This window comes from Anoplopoma fimbria, chromosome 5 (genome assembly GCF_027596085.1).
Source record: "Anoplopoma fimbria isolate UVic2021 breed Golden Eagle Sablefish chromosome 5, Afim_UVic_2022, whole genome shotgun sequence".
NCBI classification, from domain to species: domain Eukaryota; kingdom Metazoa; phylum Chordata; class Actinopteri; order Perciformes; family Anoplopomatidae; genus Anoplopoma; species Anoplopoma fimbria.
In genome coordinates, this window is record NC_072453.1 from 12725086 (window position 1) to 12743954 (window position 18869).

Sequence of the window (18869 nt, forward strand, 5' to 3'; positions counted from 1 at the left end):
CTGAAGAGGTCAGGCTGGAGACCACTGCAATGACAAGCTGGGAAAAGCTGGAGAGCAGTGGATGAACAGCATTTGGTCCCCCAGGGAAAGGTTGACATCTCCAGAGGCAATGGAGGGGAAAGAGGAAGCCAGGAACAAGGGGACGCTTACAAGAAGCATCAGCCCTTTACCACAAGACACAGCCTCAGGTCTAGCTATGAGCAGTCTGCCGGCTGTCCCCATTGAGCAAATCGTACAAACAAATAAACAAACAGACCCAGCATACATAATATTATTTGTAGCTTGTGTAGTGGAAAGTCCCGAACGGCACCATGAGTGAATTTCCACATCACAAAACCTCAAGTCCTGCCCTAAGGATTCACACACTGTGTACACACTAACTCAGCTCAATAACCTCCCCCTCATCCAGGCTTGTGACATTTGCAGAGAGAGCGAGAGAGAGAGAGCCTTAAAGAGGGAGGAGAGCTGGATAAGCTGGTAGCACGCTGCTCCTCTCCTCTCTTCTCTCCTCTCATTAGAATTCTCTCATCAGTCTTCCCCATGGATCGGAGGGACATGTCAGGGTTTATTAATCGCTCCAGGAAATATTATTGACCTGGACCTTCTGCTCCCTCTCTCCCTGCTGCAGTCAGTGTCTCTCTGCTCTGCTGCCTCCACATTCCTCCGGTGTCCTGTCTGGACACATTACAGGACACTGCGGCACAGCGTGGAGGCTTCAACACACAGTGTCTTCATTGACTATGCGCTTGGCCTGGGCGTTCATTTCACCGCAGCTGCAAAGCACCACACACACACACACACACACACACACACACACACACACACACACACACACACACACACACACACACACACACACACACACACACACACACACACACACACACACACACCCTGCAGCCTTGGGGAGACAAAGCACACTCTGCTCTGCTTCATTATGGGGTGATAGCAGCTCTGTGCTGCCGTGCATTGCTAGGATTCTGACTTTTGTGAAAAAAAAAAAAAAAAAAAAAGAACACCTTCTCAAACTGCAAACATCTCAAAGCTTATTGGTTTTCAAACCTTACCAGCAGATTTAAAAAAAGGAAAGTGCGTGAATCAATGTGACGTGAAACCCATTCTGAGAGCTCAAACACTAGAATCGATCAGATATGCTCCTTTACCCTCCCTGCTCTGCATTCTTCTACCGGAAGTAAAATGAAGGAATGATTAAAGTCATTCAGTTGCGACTTCTGGATGTCACCGTGTGTTGAGGCTCTGGACAGAGCTCACGGCGCTGTGGGTGCTGGCGTACATGTGTGTGTGTGTGTGTGCATGTGAATGAGTGTTTGTGTTGGGTGGGGGGGAAGTTATCAAATAGTAGGAGGGGAAGTGGCAAAGAGCAAAGCTTGAGGGTGTAGATGTTAAGCCTCTTCCAGCCTAGATGAGTCTAGCTTGTGCCCAGGCCTCTTGTTGACGTGTGTGTGCGCGCGTGTCTGTGTGTGTTGTGATTTCAAACAAATAGCACACTAAGACCCTGCACGACCTATATCCTGGATATCCCACATTTCATCATGGCATTGCCACGGAAACGGCTGAAGAAAAACAGTTGTTATCAGATCATAATCTTATAAAAGGGAATTCACTCAAGCTCTCTTTGCTCAATCTGATAATGCTGTGATTAAAGCATGAGCATATACCTTATTACAGTGGTAAGGGGCATTGAATTAGTTAAGCATGGAATAGTCACAATAATGCTTTTTGTGGACATGTTTTTTCTCTTGATAGAAGTTTAAATTAGAAATATATAAAAAATGGATCTTTCGAATGTTTTTTTTCTCAATGGGTTGGTGAAGGTGTCATCGTGACCAGCCTTGTTCTTCAAATATTGTAGAATGGTGCCTCCATGTGGACATGTTAGGCATTACAACGTGAGCTTTATGACAGGGCTGATGAATGACCAGGATGTGAGTGTGTTGTTCCATTGTGTTTCCATGAACTTTGCACCGATGAGCACATTCCTGAAAGCAGCAGTCATGAATAAAGAAATATGCATCAGATCCTTCAATAGCTTTTGTGTTCCCTAAATGGTGATATTATCCAGCATCTATGTCCACGAGTCTTCACTTTGCAGACATGTCTACCACTAAATTCAATATCCTTCTTCATTTTGCTTTTCTGCAGCCACAATGGTCCCACTTCTGTTTTTGGTGGCAACCACAACAACATCCAATTCCACCGGCAATGGCAACCATACACAAGGTAAGAGTAATAACAAGGCCGATGCTGAGACTATAAACGATTGAACAATTTGAGATAGCAATAAAATCCCAACGCCAACCACTGCAGTCATCACTTTCCCCTAAGAAATGATTAGTATGTGTCTTCCTGCTTGATAATAGCCTTTTCTACAGCCTTGTTATTACCGGATCACAATGAACTTCAGCAGCCCTGGACTGTAATTTACGGCTTATTGTGCGTCTTTATAAACACAGCTAATACTTGGCTGTGTGGCCGTGACTCTTGGCTGAGTTTCAACTCTTAGAGCCTCTCATTTTTTGTCAGACATACCGACAGTACGAAATGAGCTGATGCTTATCTCTGGAGACAAAATACTGCAGAGGCCAGTTATTAAATCAGGCCTGCAAGCAGAGGAGTACGTCTGATGTGCCAAGAATTATTTTTATTTTTTTTATCAGTTAATGCCACATACACATGGCTCAAACACAATAATGCAGCCACACATTTGCAGACGCAAACATATGCACATATATCGTTGGCCTTGCTCCCACTTCCTGCTTCTTTGTTGATGGTGCTCCCTGACCCCCCCGCTCTGCTTCTCCTCCTTCCTCAGAAGACTTTACATCTCACAGCAACCACGTCCTCCCCACCGTGCTGGTCCTGTCCCTGCTGCTGCTCATCATCGCACTGCTAGCCTGGTACTTCCTCAGGTAAAATCTCCCACCCTTGCAAGGAAATCTCCTACCTTACCTTATCCCCTCCCAGGGCCCCGCTGACTGGCTGTGATCCAAGCTTGAGGGGGCAGAGCTCAGGGTGACAAACACTTCCTCCTTTAGTCATTGAGGCGGAGCCAGTCAGGAAGTGCTGCTAGCTGACTCCCTCTCATGCTTAGAGAGTAGAGAGCAGACAGCCAGGCTGTGACAGTGGACCTAAACGGGCAACAGAAGAGAACAAATTCTTTACCACATTCGGACTATAGCAACGTTTTTCCAAGACATCAGCTAATGAGAAAGAATAGCTTTTCAAGTTTCAGATGGTAGGTTGGATCGGCTTTTGTTCATGGCTACCTACATCATTTGGGAGATCTTCAAGTATTTTGTGGCACTGATTTTAAAAAGAAAGTTGAACTTATACCATTGCATCATTAAATCTTATGTTATTCTCATCTTATTGTATTCTTTTCGGCAGGATAAAAAACCAGAGAAAAGCAGACGCCACAACAGTTGACAAGAAGAAACCAAATGGCATCTCTGAGGAACAAGGTAACGTTGTTGTAAATTGGACACTGTGAGAAACAGCGAGACAGACTGTAGATTGTTAGTGAGGAAGCCAATGAGAGAGATGCACAGAAACATGCGGCGAAGAAAGAGAAAGAGGTTAAGAAAGACAGTAGGAGGCTTAAAAGAAGTATCAGCTTTACATATGGTTGGCAGGTTGTCCCACCACTGCATTGTGGTTTTCTACTTCCTGTTGTTAATATGAGGAACATAACTGTGTTTTCACCACCATCCTTTATAGCTTTTTGACACTGCATGTAAAATGTATTATTTCAAGTGTGAAGTATGTTAACAGCTATTGGGCTTTACAGGAAGCATTGTGTCTTGAGGAGCTGTAAGTGTTATTTTAGAAGTACACAGCACACACAGAAGTGGCTGTAACAAACACAGAGCAAATATCTAGGTATTAGCTGAGCTGCTTATTACTGTGATGGCAAACATGACACATGGTCCACTTTTACATTTAAGACAACATATTTAATTTACCCTTTCAGTGTTTGCTGTGCTGGGATAGCATTGCAGTATATATTAAGTTATGTTAAATCAGTTCAGGAGGTAGTTGTTCTGCATAATTTGAAATATTTCATATGAGGCAGATCTTATCTGTGAAGAAATAATCAAACGTACATTTTCTTCTTGAAATGTTATGTTATTTTTGTACTTAAAACATAATGGAGAAGAAACAAGAAGTGTTTTATTTGGGCGCTCAGAAACTGCAGTCTTTTTTTATGAGCATGATGTTGTAAGAATGAATCAAATGCTTTATTTAATGAAAGTATTGTTTTGCCTGTATGACTATGTACATGTATGTGTGTTTGTGTGTATGCTGATTTGATATGTGTTGTGTTTTAGAGTTTGGATACAGTACTGAGTCGTTATACACCACTGTGCCACCAGGTCAGGTATACAGTAAAGGGTGGCGGTATCAGGACCATCATGTTACTAACACTCCTCTCAGAACTTCTTCAACCTACATTTTCCAAATTTTGAGTGCTAACGGAATGCGTAGTCGGTGCTTTAGAGAGGTTTCCATTCAGAAACCTTCCGACGGGGTGCTGTAAGTGGCTTCTCACTGGGGTCCTTTGGTTCTCTAACACCTGTTGATGTTTGGTGATCATCGAATACTCACACCCCTTTTTAATTTTTTTTTATCGAGGTGTTGGCAAACACACACCAACATGTCATGAGATGTAGAGTAAGATTGTTTGTAAAGATCCTTGCAGAGTAATTCAATAAGCTTATTGTTTAATAGGTGATTCCCAACCAGGGGTACTTCGACAGTTGAAGTTAGAAATTATGATTTTATTTTGAAGTATATATCTGTATATGGAGTCATGGACGATATATGAACTGTACGTGTTGCTACTGAGATTGAGTGAAAACTAGGTAGCATGTGAATTTAAATTTAGCTGACGGTTAACAAACAGAAATGGATAGATGGTTGACATTTTTAGCTAAAAGTTTTGAAAAGATGGTTGAAACATCCTCCTGCCACTTCAAGTGGTAGTCGTAAAAATAAATATCTGACCAAACAGCCTGAATACTTTCAGTTGCATTGGAACAACCACTTTTATATGATTATTTTTTTAATAGTGTTAGATAACAGCATGTTGTGTCGTGTGTCATCCGACAGGGCTACATCTGGTTGGGAACCACTGGTCTATTGAAACCCAATCCTGTTTTAGAATTAATTTCTCTGAACCAATCAATATGTAATCATTAAACAATATTGTTATTTTTGTGAACAGTGCATATAATTCCCCACTGTAGTATTAAACTCTATCAGACCAGCAGGGATAATAAAACCACTGACTGTTCTCCCCACAGAGCAACAGACGGTGGTCCTTCTGCCCAGATCCCCTTCGGCCTCTAAGACCTACTTCCCCATGCCGGTGGATCACCTGGAGGAGGAGCACAGGATCCGCTCAGCTGACGATGGCAAGCTCTTCAGAGAGGAGTACAATGTAAGCATGCCCTCTTCTCCGCCTGGAGGTTAGAGTAACAGGTGGTCATCAAGTTGTCTGTACTCTGAAGAAATTGCTGGAAGTATTGGTTTTATCAAGCATCTGAGGTTAAAGCACTGAGTCAGTGCTTTTAACCTCAGATGCTTCTGTTCTGTTATGCATCTTATTCTTAAAGAAGTGTGGGTTAGAACTGTGTTGTAGTGGACTCATTTGAGACATTAAGCAATGTCCACATCTATATTGTGGTTTTTTTAAAGCTCTATTTAACCCTTAAATATTTTTTTTACATTTCATGAACAATAACTGTAAACAATAGAATAACCCAAATTATCATTATTATTATTATTATGTTGTAACTTTGTATAAAAATTATTTTATTGCGTTTTTTGTGCCTTCAATGGTGGCATCAAAACCACCAACACTATATCTAAAACTGGAGTTATAGGGTTTTCCCCACTACAACTGTCATAAATTGTGTGTTCTTGAGAAGGCAGACAATTCAGAATTGTACGTTTTTTGGGTTTTTTTTCAGCAAAAAGCGAGTTATTTTTGTCAGATTGTCCATGACACGTACTGAATGCATACAACCTCACACCCATGAAAAATACCCTTCTGGGTATTTGTGGCTATGAGTCAATATATATATGACTCATGATTCATGTTACACCTAAGTATAATTTGATTCAGTTTGTCAGCACAGACAGAGGAAGTTGAAGCAGCTTTACTGTAGGTAGCAGAGGAAGTGCCTACATCGAGGCTGAACAAAGCCTTACATACAGCAGAACACAATGCACGGGTCATGAGCAGTTAAAAGTCAGCATGGGAGGTTGTGTAGAACATAACTGTAATTCTGATTTGCAGTCCTTGCCAGGGGGTAATGCCCAAGGGAAGTATGAGGAGGCCAACAAGGACGACAACAAAGAGAAGAACAGATACCCCAACATCCTTCCTTGTGAGTTTACTTTCTATTCTGTAGCAACTAGATTTTCTTTTGCCCTCACACCCAGAGCTCACAGTTTCCTGTCTGCGTGTGCACACGTGTCTTTGGTTCTTTATGAGTCTCAGTCTCAGTTCAGATACAGTAGATTCCACCCACCAGCTCATGTTTCATTCACAATGTAACACCACTGTCAAGGGAATTTACTCACCCTTCTTCCTTTATACAGTTGCAGTTCCTCATCTCTGTCTCATTAATATTTAATTGCGTCATTATTTTTCCTTACCCGTGCACTGTGATCTTTAAACAGATTGGATGAAACGATTGATACCACTTTCATGTCAGTTCTGATATCAAGAAAATTTGTACAAAACACTGGCAACATTAAACGGTATACCGATCATATTTTTCTATTCCTATAATTTTCATATACGACTGCTATGGCCGGGAAAATTGACTGCATTGAGAGGGGGGACCCTACTAGCTTCGTAACCTTCTTACTCATGGTTACAGCTTTGTAACACAACAACTAATAAACCACAAATAACTCTCTTTAAGAGGGTAAAACAACAGTGCACACATCAATTTGTACACAAATAAAAATTGTACAACAAAACCTCCCGTAAAATGGCTTTTTATATGCCGGACTGTTTATTTGCCAGAAGCAGTTGCCAGAAGCAGTTGCCAGGCAAACGGCGTATACTCCTATGTTCCCAATTATTTCCAGTCTTTATGGTGGATGTGGCTTGTTATTTACTGTTCAAACAAGAGAGCGGTATCAATCTCCTTGTCAAACAAGGCAAAACATGTATTTCCCTAAAAGTCAAACTATTCCTTTAAGCTCTCCAGGCTATGTTACCTGTAAAAGTATTTAACTGGAGTTGTTACATACTCTGTATTGTCTTTCTGCTGTAACCCTCTAAACTCTCCGATGGTATTTTCACCAACAGATGATCATTCCAGAGTGCTGTTAACTCAGATGGATGGGAATCCCAGTTCAGACTATATTAATGCTTCTTACATTGATGTGAGTTATGTTTTTTTATCATTCTGCTGAACATGATATATTCATTTGTAAAATGGTAACACTTACTGTAGCAAAATAACTAAAATATTGCCTAATTTCTTATGACTGGATTTAATAAATCAGCTTGATTTGTACTGATATTACAAAAAAAAAATCGAAGCATTTAAAGACTTCTCTTCCATGTTGTCATAAAATTATGTTTAAAAGATTTATTTCAATTTAATTTAAACTAGAATTACGGCTTGGTGATTCAATATGAGTTCCAACAACTTGTTTTGTGAGTTCACGGTGTACATTGACCACCAAAACTGAATCAGTTCGTCATTAAGTCCAAGTGGATGTTTGAGCCAAATTTGAAAAAATTTGCTCAAGGCATTCCCGAGATATCATAGAACGGGACGGACGTGAGGTCACAGTGACCTTGACCTTTGCCCTCCAAAATCGAATCAGTTCATTGTTGAGTCCAGGTGGTCTTTTGTGCCACAATTAAAGAAGTTCACTCCAGGCATTCAATAGATATCAACATAACAGCGCCACGGCAGACGCCTAAACATTTTTCCCCTCGGAAACTGCAGTTAAAGAGACAATCTCACCACAAAGTCCATTAGTAGCTGTTCTGGAGCTTTATATTTACATTTTTTATTAACTTAACATTCATCTCCAACAGGGTTACACGGAAAAGAAAAAATTCATAGCAGCACAAGGTAAGATATAGTGCACTTGGAAATGAAATGCATAATTATATTATCTATATTATTAATTTCATGTCTTAATTAATCATGTGATATAATAATCATTTTGTCCCACAGGTCCAAAAGAAGACACCACAGCAGATTTCTGGAGGATGATATGGGAGCAGAAAGTAGCGACCGTTGTCATGTTGACAAATCTGAAAGAAAGGAAAGAAGTGAGTGATTTGACGTTTTTCATTTCCTAAAATGTGTCTCAGCTCCATGGCCATGAAGAGGCCTTCCTACATGCTCCAGTCTGCTCTTTGCTCTGATGTGTCTGTGATGGGGGGAAGGGAAAAAGTAGGATTCTCTGCAGGAGTTAATGGAGCATCACAAAAAGATTTGAGAAGAAATGTGTTCAAATAGATTTCATTAGTTATGGTCAAAGGTGATACCATGAGGTTTAATTCAAACTATTCAGAGCTCCCCTCTGACATCTGTTTTTTCACCGCCATAATTGCTCAGTCTTTATTGTGAACCACGTGAACCGGAACTCCCTCTCTGAACAAGGAGAGAGGGAGAAAGGCTTAAAAGATCAATAAGAAGAGAATTGGCAAAGTGTGGACACTTTGAAATCGATGGCTACATAATGTGTAATGAAGTCCTCCACGGCAGTATCATAATCACCCAGCGAGGACTTCTATTGACTTCACTTATGCTAATCTAGATTGACATGATAACCTTTAGTAAAGCTCACCTTCGTGAAGTCATACATTTGACTTGCTTGAAAGGAAAAGCCATGAATACGTTACAGAAGAACAACTCGTTCATACAGTAGGTCTTTATTTTTAACTCGCGTCTGTCATCTCTCCCCAGGACAAGTGCTACCAGTACTGGCCAGATCAGGGCTGTTGGAGCTATGGGAACGTGAGGGTGGCGGTAGAAGACTTCACTGTCCTCGTGGACTACACCATACGCAAGTTCTGCATACAACATGTACGTTTAATGCAGTGCTCCTGTCATAATTACTGTGTTTCATAGAAATGATATGTTAACAGGAACATAGGTGGTGTTTGTGAAAGATGCTGCGTACATGTTAATTCATGATGATTTATGTGTTGTTCAGTTCCTCTTTCATTGTAAGTCAAGTAGACAATTTCTAAATTCGCTAAAAAGTAGCTGAATTAATTTCTGTTTAAACAGGACACATGCTCCAGATGGCCTAAGCAGGTTTTTTTTTAACACTGTTAACTATGTTTTCTGCCTGCGTTTGTCACAATGTAGCAAGCCAGCGATGCTGCTAAGACTCCCAGGCTGATCACCCAGCTCCACTTCACCAGCTGGCCTGACTTTGGAGTTCCTTTCTCCCCCATCGGCATGCTCAAGTTCCTCAAAAAAGTCAAGGTGGTCAATCCACCCTTCGCTGGGCCCATTGTGGTCCACTGCAGGTACCAGAGCGCTGAGCTAATGGATCATTGTTTATTATCTTGTTGTTGTTTATTTGGATCTACGCGCTTTTGCCTGAACATCCCTTTTAAATGCTTTTAATTATCCAATTTGTTTCTATGGAGTTAAATATCCGCTGGAAAACAAACTGTCAGCTGTGTCTGTAAACCTTGTGAGTGACTATAGCAATACATGTGTTTTCAAGCACAGAGGTCACTTTCTTTTACCCCTGTTGTCTGCTAACATGCAAGCGCCAGCTGAGGATTGTGTTCTGTTTTGTGTTGTTGCAGCGCTGGTGTGGGAAGGACAGGAACCTTCATTGTAATTGATGCCATGATCGACATGATGCACGCAGAGCAGAAAGTTGATGTGTTTGGGTTTGTTGCTAAGATACGAGAGCAGCGCTCACAGCTCATTCAGACAGATGTGAGTTGGAGACAAGTTCCCTCTTGTTTATCACATTACACTGATACTTGACAGTTAATGTGTTAATTTAAATTGTGCCTATGCGTAGTGTGTGTGTGTTCATCAGTTTGTGTGTATTCCCACCCCAGATTCAGTACTCATTCATCTACCAGGCCCTGCTTGAATACTACCTCTATGGAGACACGGAGCTGGACGTGTCCTCTCTGGAAGGTCATCTGCACAAACTGCACAACACCTTCACAAACGGTGACCGGGTCGGCCTTGAGGAAGAGTTTAAGGTACGATCTGTTATTTCACATTTTGACCCACAAGTGATCACATTTATGTGAAAATCAAGTCAGTTACACGTCCAGCTGATAGATGGCTTAAATTCCCAGGAGATGTGTATTTAAAATGACCTCTCTTAATTAATACTGTACATCTGTTGAGTTTAAATCCATTAGATTCTTATTTTTATTTCATAATGATTTATTTTATTTTATGAAATACATTTTAAGAAAATATGCAAAAAAAAATCCCAAGCAACTGAAAACAGGATTTACACCATCTTTTAATTACAGCTGCTTTTTCCCATAGCCCTTTAGCAATTTGACAACAAATACACTCAACAATACACAATAGATTAGTGTTACTGGTTGTTTTTTTGTCTGCACATGGAGCCAATATGGCTCTGGAAGACAGAACCATATTTGCTCCATGTGCAGACAAAAAAACAGGCCATTTAACATGCACCGTTACATACTATACCTACATACAGTATACTTACAAAGTACTTGTTTGAAGCCCATTGTTGTTGAAAGGTGTTATACATATAAACTTAATTTATCAGTGAAAAATCTATTCTTAATTTGGCAGTATAAGAACTGAGAGATAGGCCAGAACCTACTGATTTACTTCTAAAATCTCAAACTCAAACCTTAATTAATTAAATCCTTCTCATTTTTCCAATATATGTACAATGATCCAGTAACTTTCATCTACTCATTGTGATTTATAATTAACAGTGTAACTTGATTTATTTCCCTATTTAGATTTGTGAATAAAAGGATGGTGGATATTTGTAGGTTTGTAACATTTTGTTTGCTTGATTCCTAACCAGAAACTGACCAACATGCGAATAATGAAGGAAAACATGAGAACGGGGAACCTTCCTGCCAACATGAAGAAGAACAGAGTCCTGCAAATTATTCCATGTAAGACAAAAGGAAACTCATTGGACAAAAATAGATCGGATGACTGTTTCATGTAAACTGGTGGAAGATTTTGACGTCCTGATTATATTGTTTGTCGGTGTCCCTATGTTTAGAATCTATCATATTTTTCCAATCTTGTGCTCTGCAGCATTCAATTTTTTCTCGGGGAGTCACTCGGGCCACCTTGTGTTCTTGACACTCTGTCAACATGTTTAAAAGCTGCTTAACTCCAAATGGTTTTAAGGAGTTTCCTGTTCTATTCCCATTTCAGATGACTTCAACAGAGTTATTCTCTCCATGAGAAGAGGTCAGGAGTTCACCGATTACGTCAATGCATCTTTTATAGACGTAAGCACATTTTATCACATAATGCCTTCCTTCTTGCATTTATATCTGCAGTAGTTCATGGTTATTGCTATTAACACAGTATTGGGCCTGAAAAACTGAGGAAGTGTGTGTTTTGCTGTGACTCAGGGCTACAGGCAGAAGGACTACTTTATTGCCACCCAGGGCCCTCTGACACACACAGTGGAGGATTTCTGGAGAATGGTGTGGGAATGGAAATGTCACTCCATTGTCATGCTCACTGAGCTCCAGGAGAGGGAGCAGGTAAGCTGTTATAGATGATGCTGCAACTGCTGGCAAGCTATGATTAATGGCTACATTAACCTCCACAGCAGTGCAACATAAACCATCTGTGTTCCAATTTCATCATTCTTTCAAAACATTGCACTTTTATTTATCAGTTTGTTTGTGCAGGTTTTTCTTTTTTGAACCAAAAGTACTTTCAAATATTTACATCCGATGTATTAAGCTGTAGTCTGTGTTTAACTTATTGCCAGCAGTGAATAAACACGTACCTCTGATTTTGTCTGTTCTTGCAGGACAAATGTTGTCAATACTGGCCTGCAGAGGACTCGGTCACCTATGGAGATTACAAAGTAGAGTTGAAGGGAGACACTTTGTGTGACACATTCAGTCTACGAGACTTGGTACTCACCTTTGTCCCGGTAAGCAAATTAACTTTGCACTATCACACAGCAGTAAATGTGTCAGACAGTGACATATTACATTTGCCTGGAAGGATAAAAATACATTTATTGGCTCTATTGAGGTAATTTTAATTACCTCATAACTTTGAACCAGTACAATTGGTCCTCCTTTAAATCATAAAAGTGTAACTTAAACTATTTTTATTTTCTTCTCATAATTAATTCATTGTAATAACTTTTGGTGGTGGAAGAAGTATTTATAATATTCTCAAATAAAAGTTCTACTTTTTAAGTAGTTTAATTAAGTATCAAAAGTAAAGTTACTTCTGTGGAGGAAAAGCAAAAAGCCAAGTGAGTACATAAAACTCTTGTGGTCCAGAGGAAATATTGTGGGCAGGATGTGTTTAGAATTATCAAGAGAGAGTCTCTCATCTCATATATTTCATTAAATTTGACCCACATGACCTCTCAGAGGTTCAGTAATACATTCCTGCCCCCCGGAGCAGGACACATCAGTCCACCACTAATCTGCTGCACACTTAACCTACTCCTACATTGCATCTGCCATTATGCCTTCTTGCACTGCTAATAAATCATATTTGAACGGTATTCTGATCTCTCTTCTGCCTGTTAATTTCCTCTCAAAGGAGAAACAGACAAGGGTGATCAGGCACTTCCACTTCCACGGCTGGCCGGAGATCGGCATCCCGGCCGAGGGGAAAGGCATGATTGACATCATCGCCTCAGTGCAGAGACAGCAGCAGCAGTCTGGGAACAATCCCATCGTCGTACACTGCAGGTAGCTTCAAAACACACACACATCGGAGCCTTTTTTATATTGCAATTGTCATGTTTGTTTTGCATGTGATGGCTTAAAACAAGTACACGTTTGCAATTCCAAGCCATAATTATTGTGTGAATTAGCTTCAAAGGGTTTTTGTGTTTGTGTGCTGCAGTGCTGGTGCAGGGCGAACAGGTACGTTCATTGCACTGAGCAATATCTTGGAGCGAGTCAAGGCAGAAGGCCTGCTGGACGTGTTCCAAACTGTGAAGAGTTTACGCATGCAGAGGCCTCATATGGTCCAAACTGTGGTAAGTATCAACACAACTGGATCCTAAATAATCTTAAGGGCCACAAAAATGTATAAAATGTAATTTTATATTCATCACCTCCTGCTTCTTGCTATATCTTGATGGTAACCGATTTTACATACTGCCACCTAAAAAACATTTTTTTCTCCATTTGTTCCATAGGAACAATATGACTTCTGCTACAGGGTGGTACAAGACTTTGTCGACATTTTCTCAGACTATGCCAATTTTAAATGATGAGATTTGCCTTAAACATGGTTTTTAATGTTGTTTTCTAAAGCTGGTTTGTCAGTTTAATGTGTTTCTTTAACTTCGTCAAATGATCTATTTTGCTATGCACTTCTCCTACCATTAACTCCATCCTCGCTGTAATATACTGTATGTCAGTGGATGAAAATTGTAAATGAAAAAGTTAGATTATAAATGTATATTTCACATCATGTATCATAATTATTTTGTCATGAAGTGTTGTTTCAAACTTGGTCTATTTTTTTCAGTTTTGTTGTATAATAATGTATTTTAAATGTTTATCTAAGTGTTATTTTGGATCGACCACGTAACATTTTTGAAAGTTGTAGTTATTGTAAATGTATTTATGTATCGACGATGACATTCCAATCTTGAGTTTGGAGAATACGACGAGAATGTTAACATTTTTTTTTGTATGTAAACATACAGAACATAATTTCATTTATTGATGACTTCTATCTGAGATTAGAGGCGGTATTGAAACTACATGCCTTTTCCAATGGAAATATTGTCAGAAAAGAATGAATGACTTCAGCCATAATGCCAAGAACGTAAAGTTATGCAACAGAGGCTAAGGTGACGACACGGGTTGATTTCCAATATGGATTTAGGCAGAAGTTTCACAGTTAGACGTATCACAGTCATCCAATACCATTAAACTGGTTTTGTACCTCAAGAAAAGTGGTATGCAACTGCATTTAACATGGATGTAACAGTCTGCCTATTGTCTGTAGACAGCAAAAAGTATTTTTGCTAAAATTACTGCACATTAAAAAGCACATAACTAAGCCTTTTGCCAAGAACTTGCAATGTTCAATAATATGTTTGCTTTATTTGTATTATAGATAATTTCACAAATCAGTGCCATACGTACTTTTTTTAAAACTACCCCGAGGTAAAGGCCAGTGATCCTAAGATAAGGTTATTGTGTTTGCTTCATGCAGTATAGAGAGAAAAATACTTAGTCGAGTCCTGTAAAAAAACAAAAACACTTGTGTGGTGCTTCAGTGCCTCCTTAATGCCAGAGCAACAAAAAAAAAAACTAAAATATCAATGTTGAGGGACTTTATATATTTTAGAATACTTGGGTTTGTTTTTTAACATATTTCAAAATGAAGAAGTAGAATGGTTCATTGAAAATGATCTAACGGTAGTTTAATTCATAGGAAAGCATCCGAATGTGAAAAAGATTTTCTGTGCATTTCCTCTTCGGCAGAAACCCCAATCCATCTGGTACTCCAAAATTAAACCAAACATTTGGAATGATTTCACCCAGCTCTGCTTTAATCCTCAATGAAATGTGTAATTTTGAAATGCTGCATGTAAATACTACATGACAAAGTGCTGACATTGTGAAGGTGGCTGAGCATTAAGGAACTGTCAAATGATTGGTCATTTTTGTGTGCTAACTGTCTGTGGGAGGTGCAGTAGAAGAAGAGACTTAACAAAACAACCCCTTCCCGTGGTTTCTTTTCTGTCTATGCCTTCCTTTTTCAGAAAATTGAGAATACTCAGTTTTACCTAGAGCTCTTTGCCTTTGCTCTCTGTGGGTGGTCTAACCACTTTTGGATACTCAATGTCTTTCAAATGCAAGTTGCAGTATTAAATTCATCTGAAAATGCTTTGGGGCGTCAATGAAAGTTTTCTTCGGATGTCTTAGCTTGGGTTTGAAAAACAACAGCTTATGGAAAAAAAGGTCATACTATGTCAAAAAAATGTCATAATAAATGTTTAGACTATAATAAAAAAAAACATCATGGTATGCAGTCAAATTTCAGGATGTATTGCGTCATGAAAAAGTCATATTATAGTATGTTGTAAAAAAGTCACAGAATAGTAGAATAGTCATAATTCATAGGATTGTATGTCTAAAAAGCAGCTTTGCATGTCAAAAAAAAGTAAGTATATGATGTTGGAAAAAATCTATAAAAAAAGTCAGTAAAGTATATGTTAAAGTTCTAAAAGATGAAGTATGAAGTATATAGTCAGAAAAAAGTCAAAGGATTGTACATCAAAAGTAAAAAAAAAAGACAATGCAGAAAAAAGTTAAAAAACGTATAGTATAGTATGTTGAAAAAGTAAAAAAAAATCATCTGATAGTATGTGGACAAAATGTGATTGTGATTTATGAAAAGGCATATCACAGTACATTCAAAAATGTATCAAAACTTCATAGTACACTATGTCGGAAAAGTAAGAAAAGAAGGCATAGTAAAGTATGTGGAAAAACAGTCATAGTATAGTATGTTAAAATACAGAGAAGGTTAACATGGCCCCTGTCACAAAGTGAGTCCTGGATGAGCACTAACAAGAGACTTCTCTGTAATCTGTAGTGGAGAGTAACCAAAAGCAGGTAGAGGTCAAGTCCAACACATGCTTCAATAATATATATAATTATTAAAAATGTGCTCTTCCAACCAGTCAAGCAGAATGTAAATGGGTTTTAAATATGGACTATGAACATCTTGTCTTCAAACAATATGAAAGAAGCCCAGTTCTTTTTTTTACAGCCTTTATTTTTCAAACAGATCAAACTGCTTTGGCAAAAAGATGTTACGTTCGTTTTAACAGTCACGCCCATAAAGCTTTATTGAACTGACAGACAGAGCAAAAGAGTCAGAATGTTCCTTCAGCTACCATGGCAGCCTCTCTAATAATAATAATAATAATAATAATCTAAAACACAGCTGAGACATCATAAAATACTATTTTTCCACTATATACAAATAAACCAGTGATACTTCATCACACAATCTCACAACCACAAAATATCACTAAGAATCAATATGAAATTAATATTTCTCCTTCTGGTCCAAACACATATCTTTTCATCACTTTTAGTTTTGATTGTGTTTTTTACTTTACACAGCTTAATATTAAAATCCACCAGGCAGTCTGGTCTGTGGTGGTAAAGTTGTTATTATTACTTTTCTCTGGACTAAATTAAGATATTTCTCATTTGGGTTTTTGTTCACATTAATTAAATGAGATATTAGTTGTTGATCAGGGACCTTTAGGGGTGTTTGTTCACTGAGGATCCGATTGTAGGAACAAGACACCATGCTAGCTGTTTCCCCTTGCTTCCAGTCTTTATGCTAAACTAGGCTAACATATTTCCTTAAATGTTGAATTATCCCTTTTGACCTCTTTTGACAACATGTTCATGCAGAGCTGCTCAGTTTACAAAAATATCAAACGACAGATTCAGACTACAAACACAAAGGCTTCGTACCAAAAAGACACAACGATCAGCTGCTTTTACAAAAGGCCACAAAATATATAAATAAAAATTGAAATAAATAGATGAATTACTTTTTATGGTTAAATCTCAAACCTAAGAGACTGCACGTCTACTTATCTGAACAGTATGAAGGTTTTCTTTGTTCTGTTTTAGAGCCCAGATATACTTGATTTTAACTCAGTTTGTTTTTCCCCTGTTGTGTCTTTAACAGTATTTTGACCATGTTTAGTTAATCCATAAATATGTTTAAATTCTCCAGGATCATATTCTGGTGTAGTTCTGGGATTATCTCGCTCTGATGTGCTCCAAATAGTGGATCAATTTTTGAATCCTCAAAACTGGTCATGTTGGTTGAAGAAATTTGTTGAGTTTCAGATTAAACGTATAAATAGAAAAACTGTAAACAGAACAATCTGTTCGATTCAGAAGCCGTTGTCTCGTCCATGTTGGCTTTAAAAATGGAGTTAGCGTCTGTAACCAGGTTATTAATAAAACAAGTATATAATGAGCTTTAGAAACACAACAGGACTCGCTAGTCTTTGAAACACCTGGAAACAAACAGCTGATAAGAAATTCAACTAAGTCGTGCATGTGTCTGTGAGAAAGGAGTGTTTGTGCGTGTGTGCAAAAATATGTAGGAAGTCTTGGAAATATGTACAAAATATCTATTCTTATGCCATGATCCAAAGATTCACACCATAAAGAAGGATAGAAAGGAAAGTTTAAAAGTAGAAATGTTCACGTATCACCTTCGTCATCCACAGCTGCTACATCCAGAACCTTTCGTCTCTGTCTTTGGATTTTAAGTTCACTGAAAATGAAATGAGAAGTGAAGGCATCACGGTGACCTTGACTTTGCCTGTTCAGTCTCAAGTCTTTCCTACTCGGACACGAAAACATCTCCAGCCAGACGTCAGAGGAACAAACCTGGGTTCACGGGGTGAACATCCAGAAATGTTCCCCAACTTGGTACAACACTCTGCCCCAGGTTTTCTCTATGTCCCTTTAATTAAACACACATCTGTTGAAGCATCTGAGCCAGTTTGATATTCAAGCCTTGTCTGTAACACTTCTCTTGACCCCCTTAAGATCTACCGGCTTCAGACTCTGGCGGCTTCACTGGCGGGTTTTAAGCAGCAGGTTTTCTGGCGGTCATCACAAACCAACATCAGAGTTAACTTAAACTTTGCAGCAACATATTTAAGATGAAGTAAGGTCTGTGCTGTGTGACCGACTGCTGATGGGTTAAGATACCCAAAGTTCAGCCGCAGCCAAACAAGGAATCAGTGCTGATCTGGGTTCATAAGCAGAAACGTCTTTTCTGCCTCGTTGGCACATTTGTGTTTTAAGTAATTATGTTCCAGAGTTCTATCAGCTCTCTACAAACTGAAGGAGCTGGGATGACTTCCCCGGGTCATAAAAGTTAAGAACATGCGTTTACTCGTTTGCCAAAAATGAAGGCATTGCTCTGAGACTTTTAGAGATTTTAAATATTTGATAAACAAACATGTCGCAGCGATTTATGGGTGATAACGCTGCTGATGGATGAGCAAAGTTCAGCTGCAGCCAAACAAGGAATCACGGTTGTTCTGGGTTCAAAGAAACACCCGAGGCAACGCGTTTCAGCCCCGTGGGAACTTTTCTGTGGATGAAGTGTTCCAGAATTCTGACGACTCTCTGAAATCAGGAGGGTGACTTATTGAATTCATGCTGGTACCGCTTTGGTCCAGGCATGTGTCACTCTGAGATTTCTAGGACCTTCTTACTACTTTGAGACTTGATAAACAAGAGTCAGTCTCCTCATCCTCCAGGTATCAGATATTGTGGCAGCTCGGGGTTCCTCCAGTTAGAGGGACCAGTTTGATCAACGAGAAGCCTCCAGTCCATTTTAAATCTGCTCCCTTCTTCATGCTCAGTACTCAGATCATGTGAGGACACAATGTGGCCACAGATCTTCGGGACTTTGATTCCCACAACGCTTTAAAAACAGGAACGGCAAAGTAACAGTAAGGTGCTTCAGGTTAAAACGTCATCCAAATGGAACACGAAGCTTGTCTTCGATCGGCCAGTGAGAAGTCGTCTTCTTCTCAGAAGTCGTCTTCCTCTCAGATGCTGGCCGTAAAGTGTCAGGGTT

General features: G+C 39.2%; 1 protein-coding gene across 2 annotated transcripts in view; it reads left to right on the plus strand.

Moving 5' to 3' along the window:
• ptprea (protein tyrosine phosphatase receptor type Ea) overlaps positions 1-15115 on the plus strand; it is a 50841-nt gene extending 35726 nt beyond the window's left edge. The window contains exons 3-21 of one of the 2 annotated variants that reach the window (XM_054598641.1): positions 2164-2241; positions 2834-2930; positions 3409-3482; positions 5325-5461; positions 6323-6413; positions 7349-7425; positions 8093-8129; positions 8235-8332; positions 8973-9092; positions 9381-9544; positions 9833-9968; positions 10097-10246; positions 11068-11161; positions 11433-11509; positions 11636-11770; positions 12046-12171; positions 12801-12952; positions 13110-13245; positions 13408-15115. In XM_054598641.1, the coding sequence (XP_054454616.1) occupies positions 2169-2241; positions 2834-2930; positions 3409-3482; positions 5325-5461; positions 6323-6413; positions 7349-7425; positions 8093-8129; positions 8235-8332; positions 8973-9092; positions 9381-9544; positions 9833-9968; positions 10097-10246; positions 11068-11161; positions 11433-11509; positions 11636-11770; positions 12046-12171; positions 12801-12952; positions 13110-13245; positions 13408-13482 (2049 nt within the window). In that variant the 5' untranslated portion in view covers positions 2164-2168 and the 3' untranslated portion in view covers positions 13483-15115. Of the gene's footprint in view, positions 1-2163; positions 2242-2833; positions 2931-3129; positions 3257-3408; positions 3483-5324; positions 5462-6322; positions 6414-7348; positions 7426-8092; positions 8130-8234; positions 8333-8972; positions 9093-9380; positions 9545-9832; positions 9969-10096; positions 10247-11067; positions 11162-11432; positions 11510-11635; positions 11771-12045; positions 12172-12800; positions 12953-13109; positions 13246-13407 lie in introns of those variants that run through there. The other variant, XM_054598642.1, reaches the window with a different exon arrangement.
• Positions 15116-18869: the final 3754 nt, after the last annotated feature.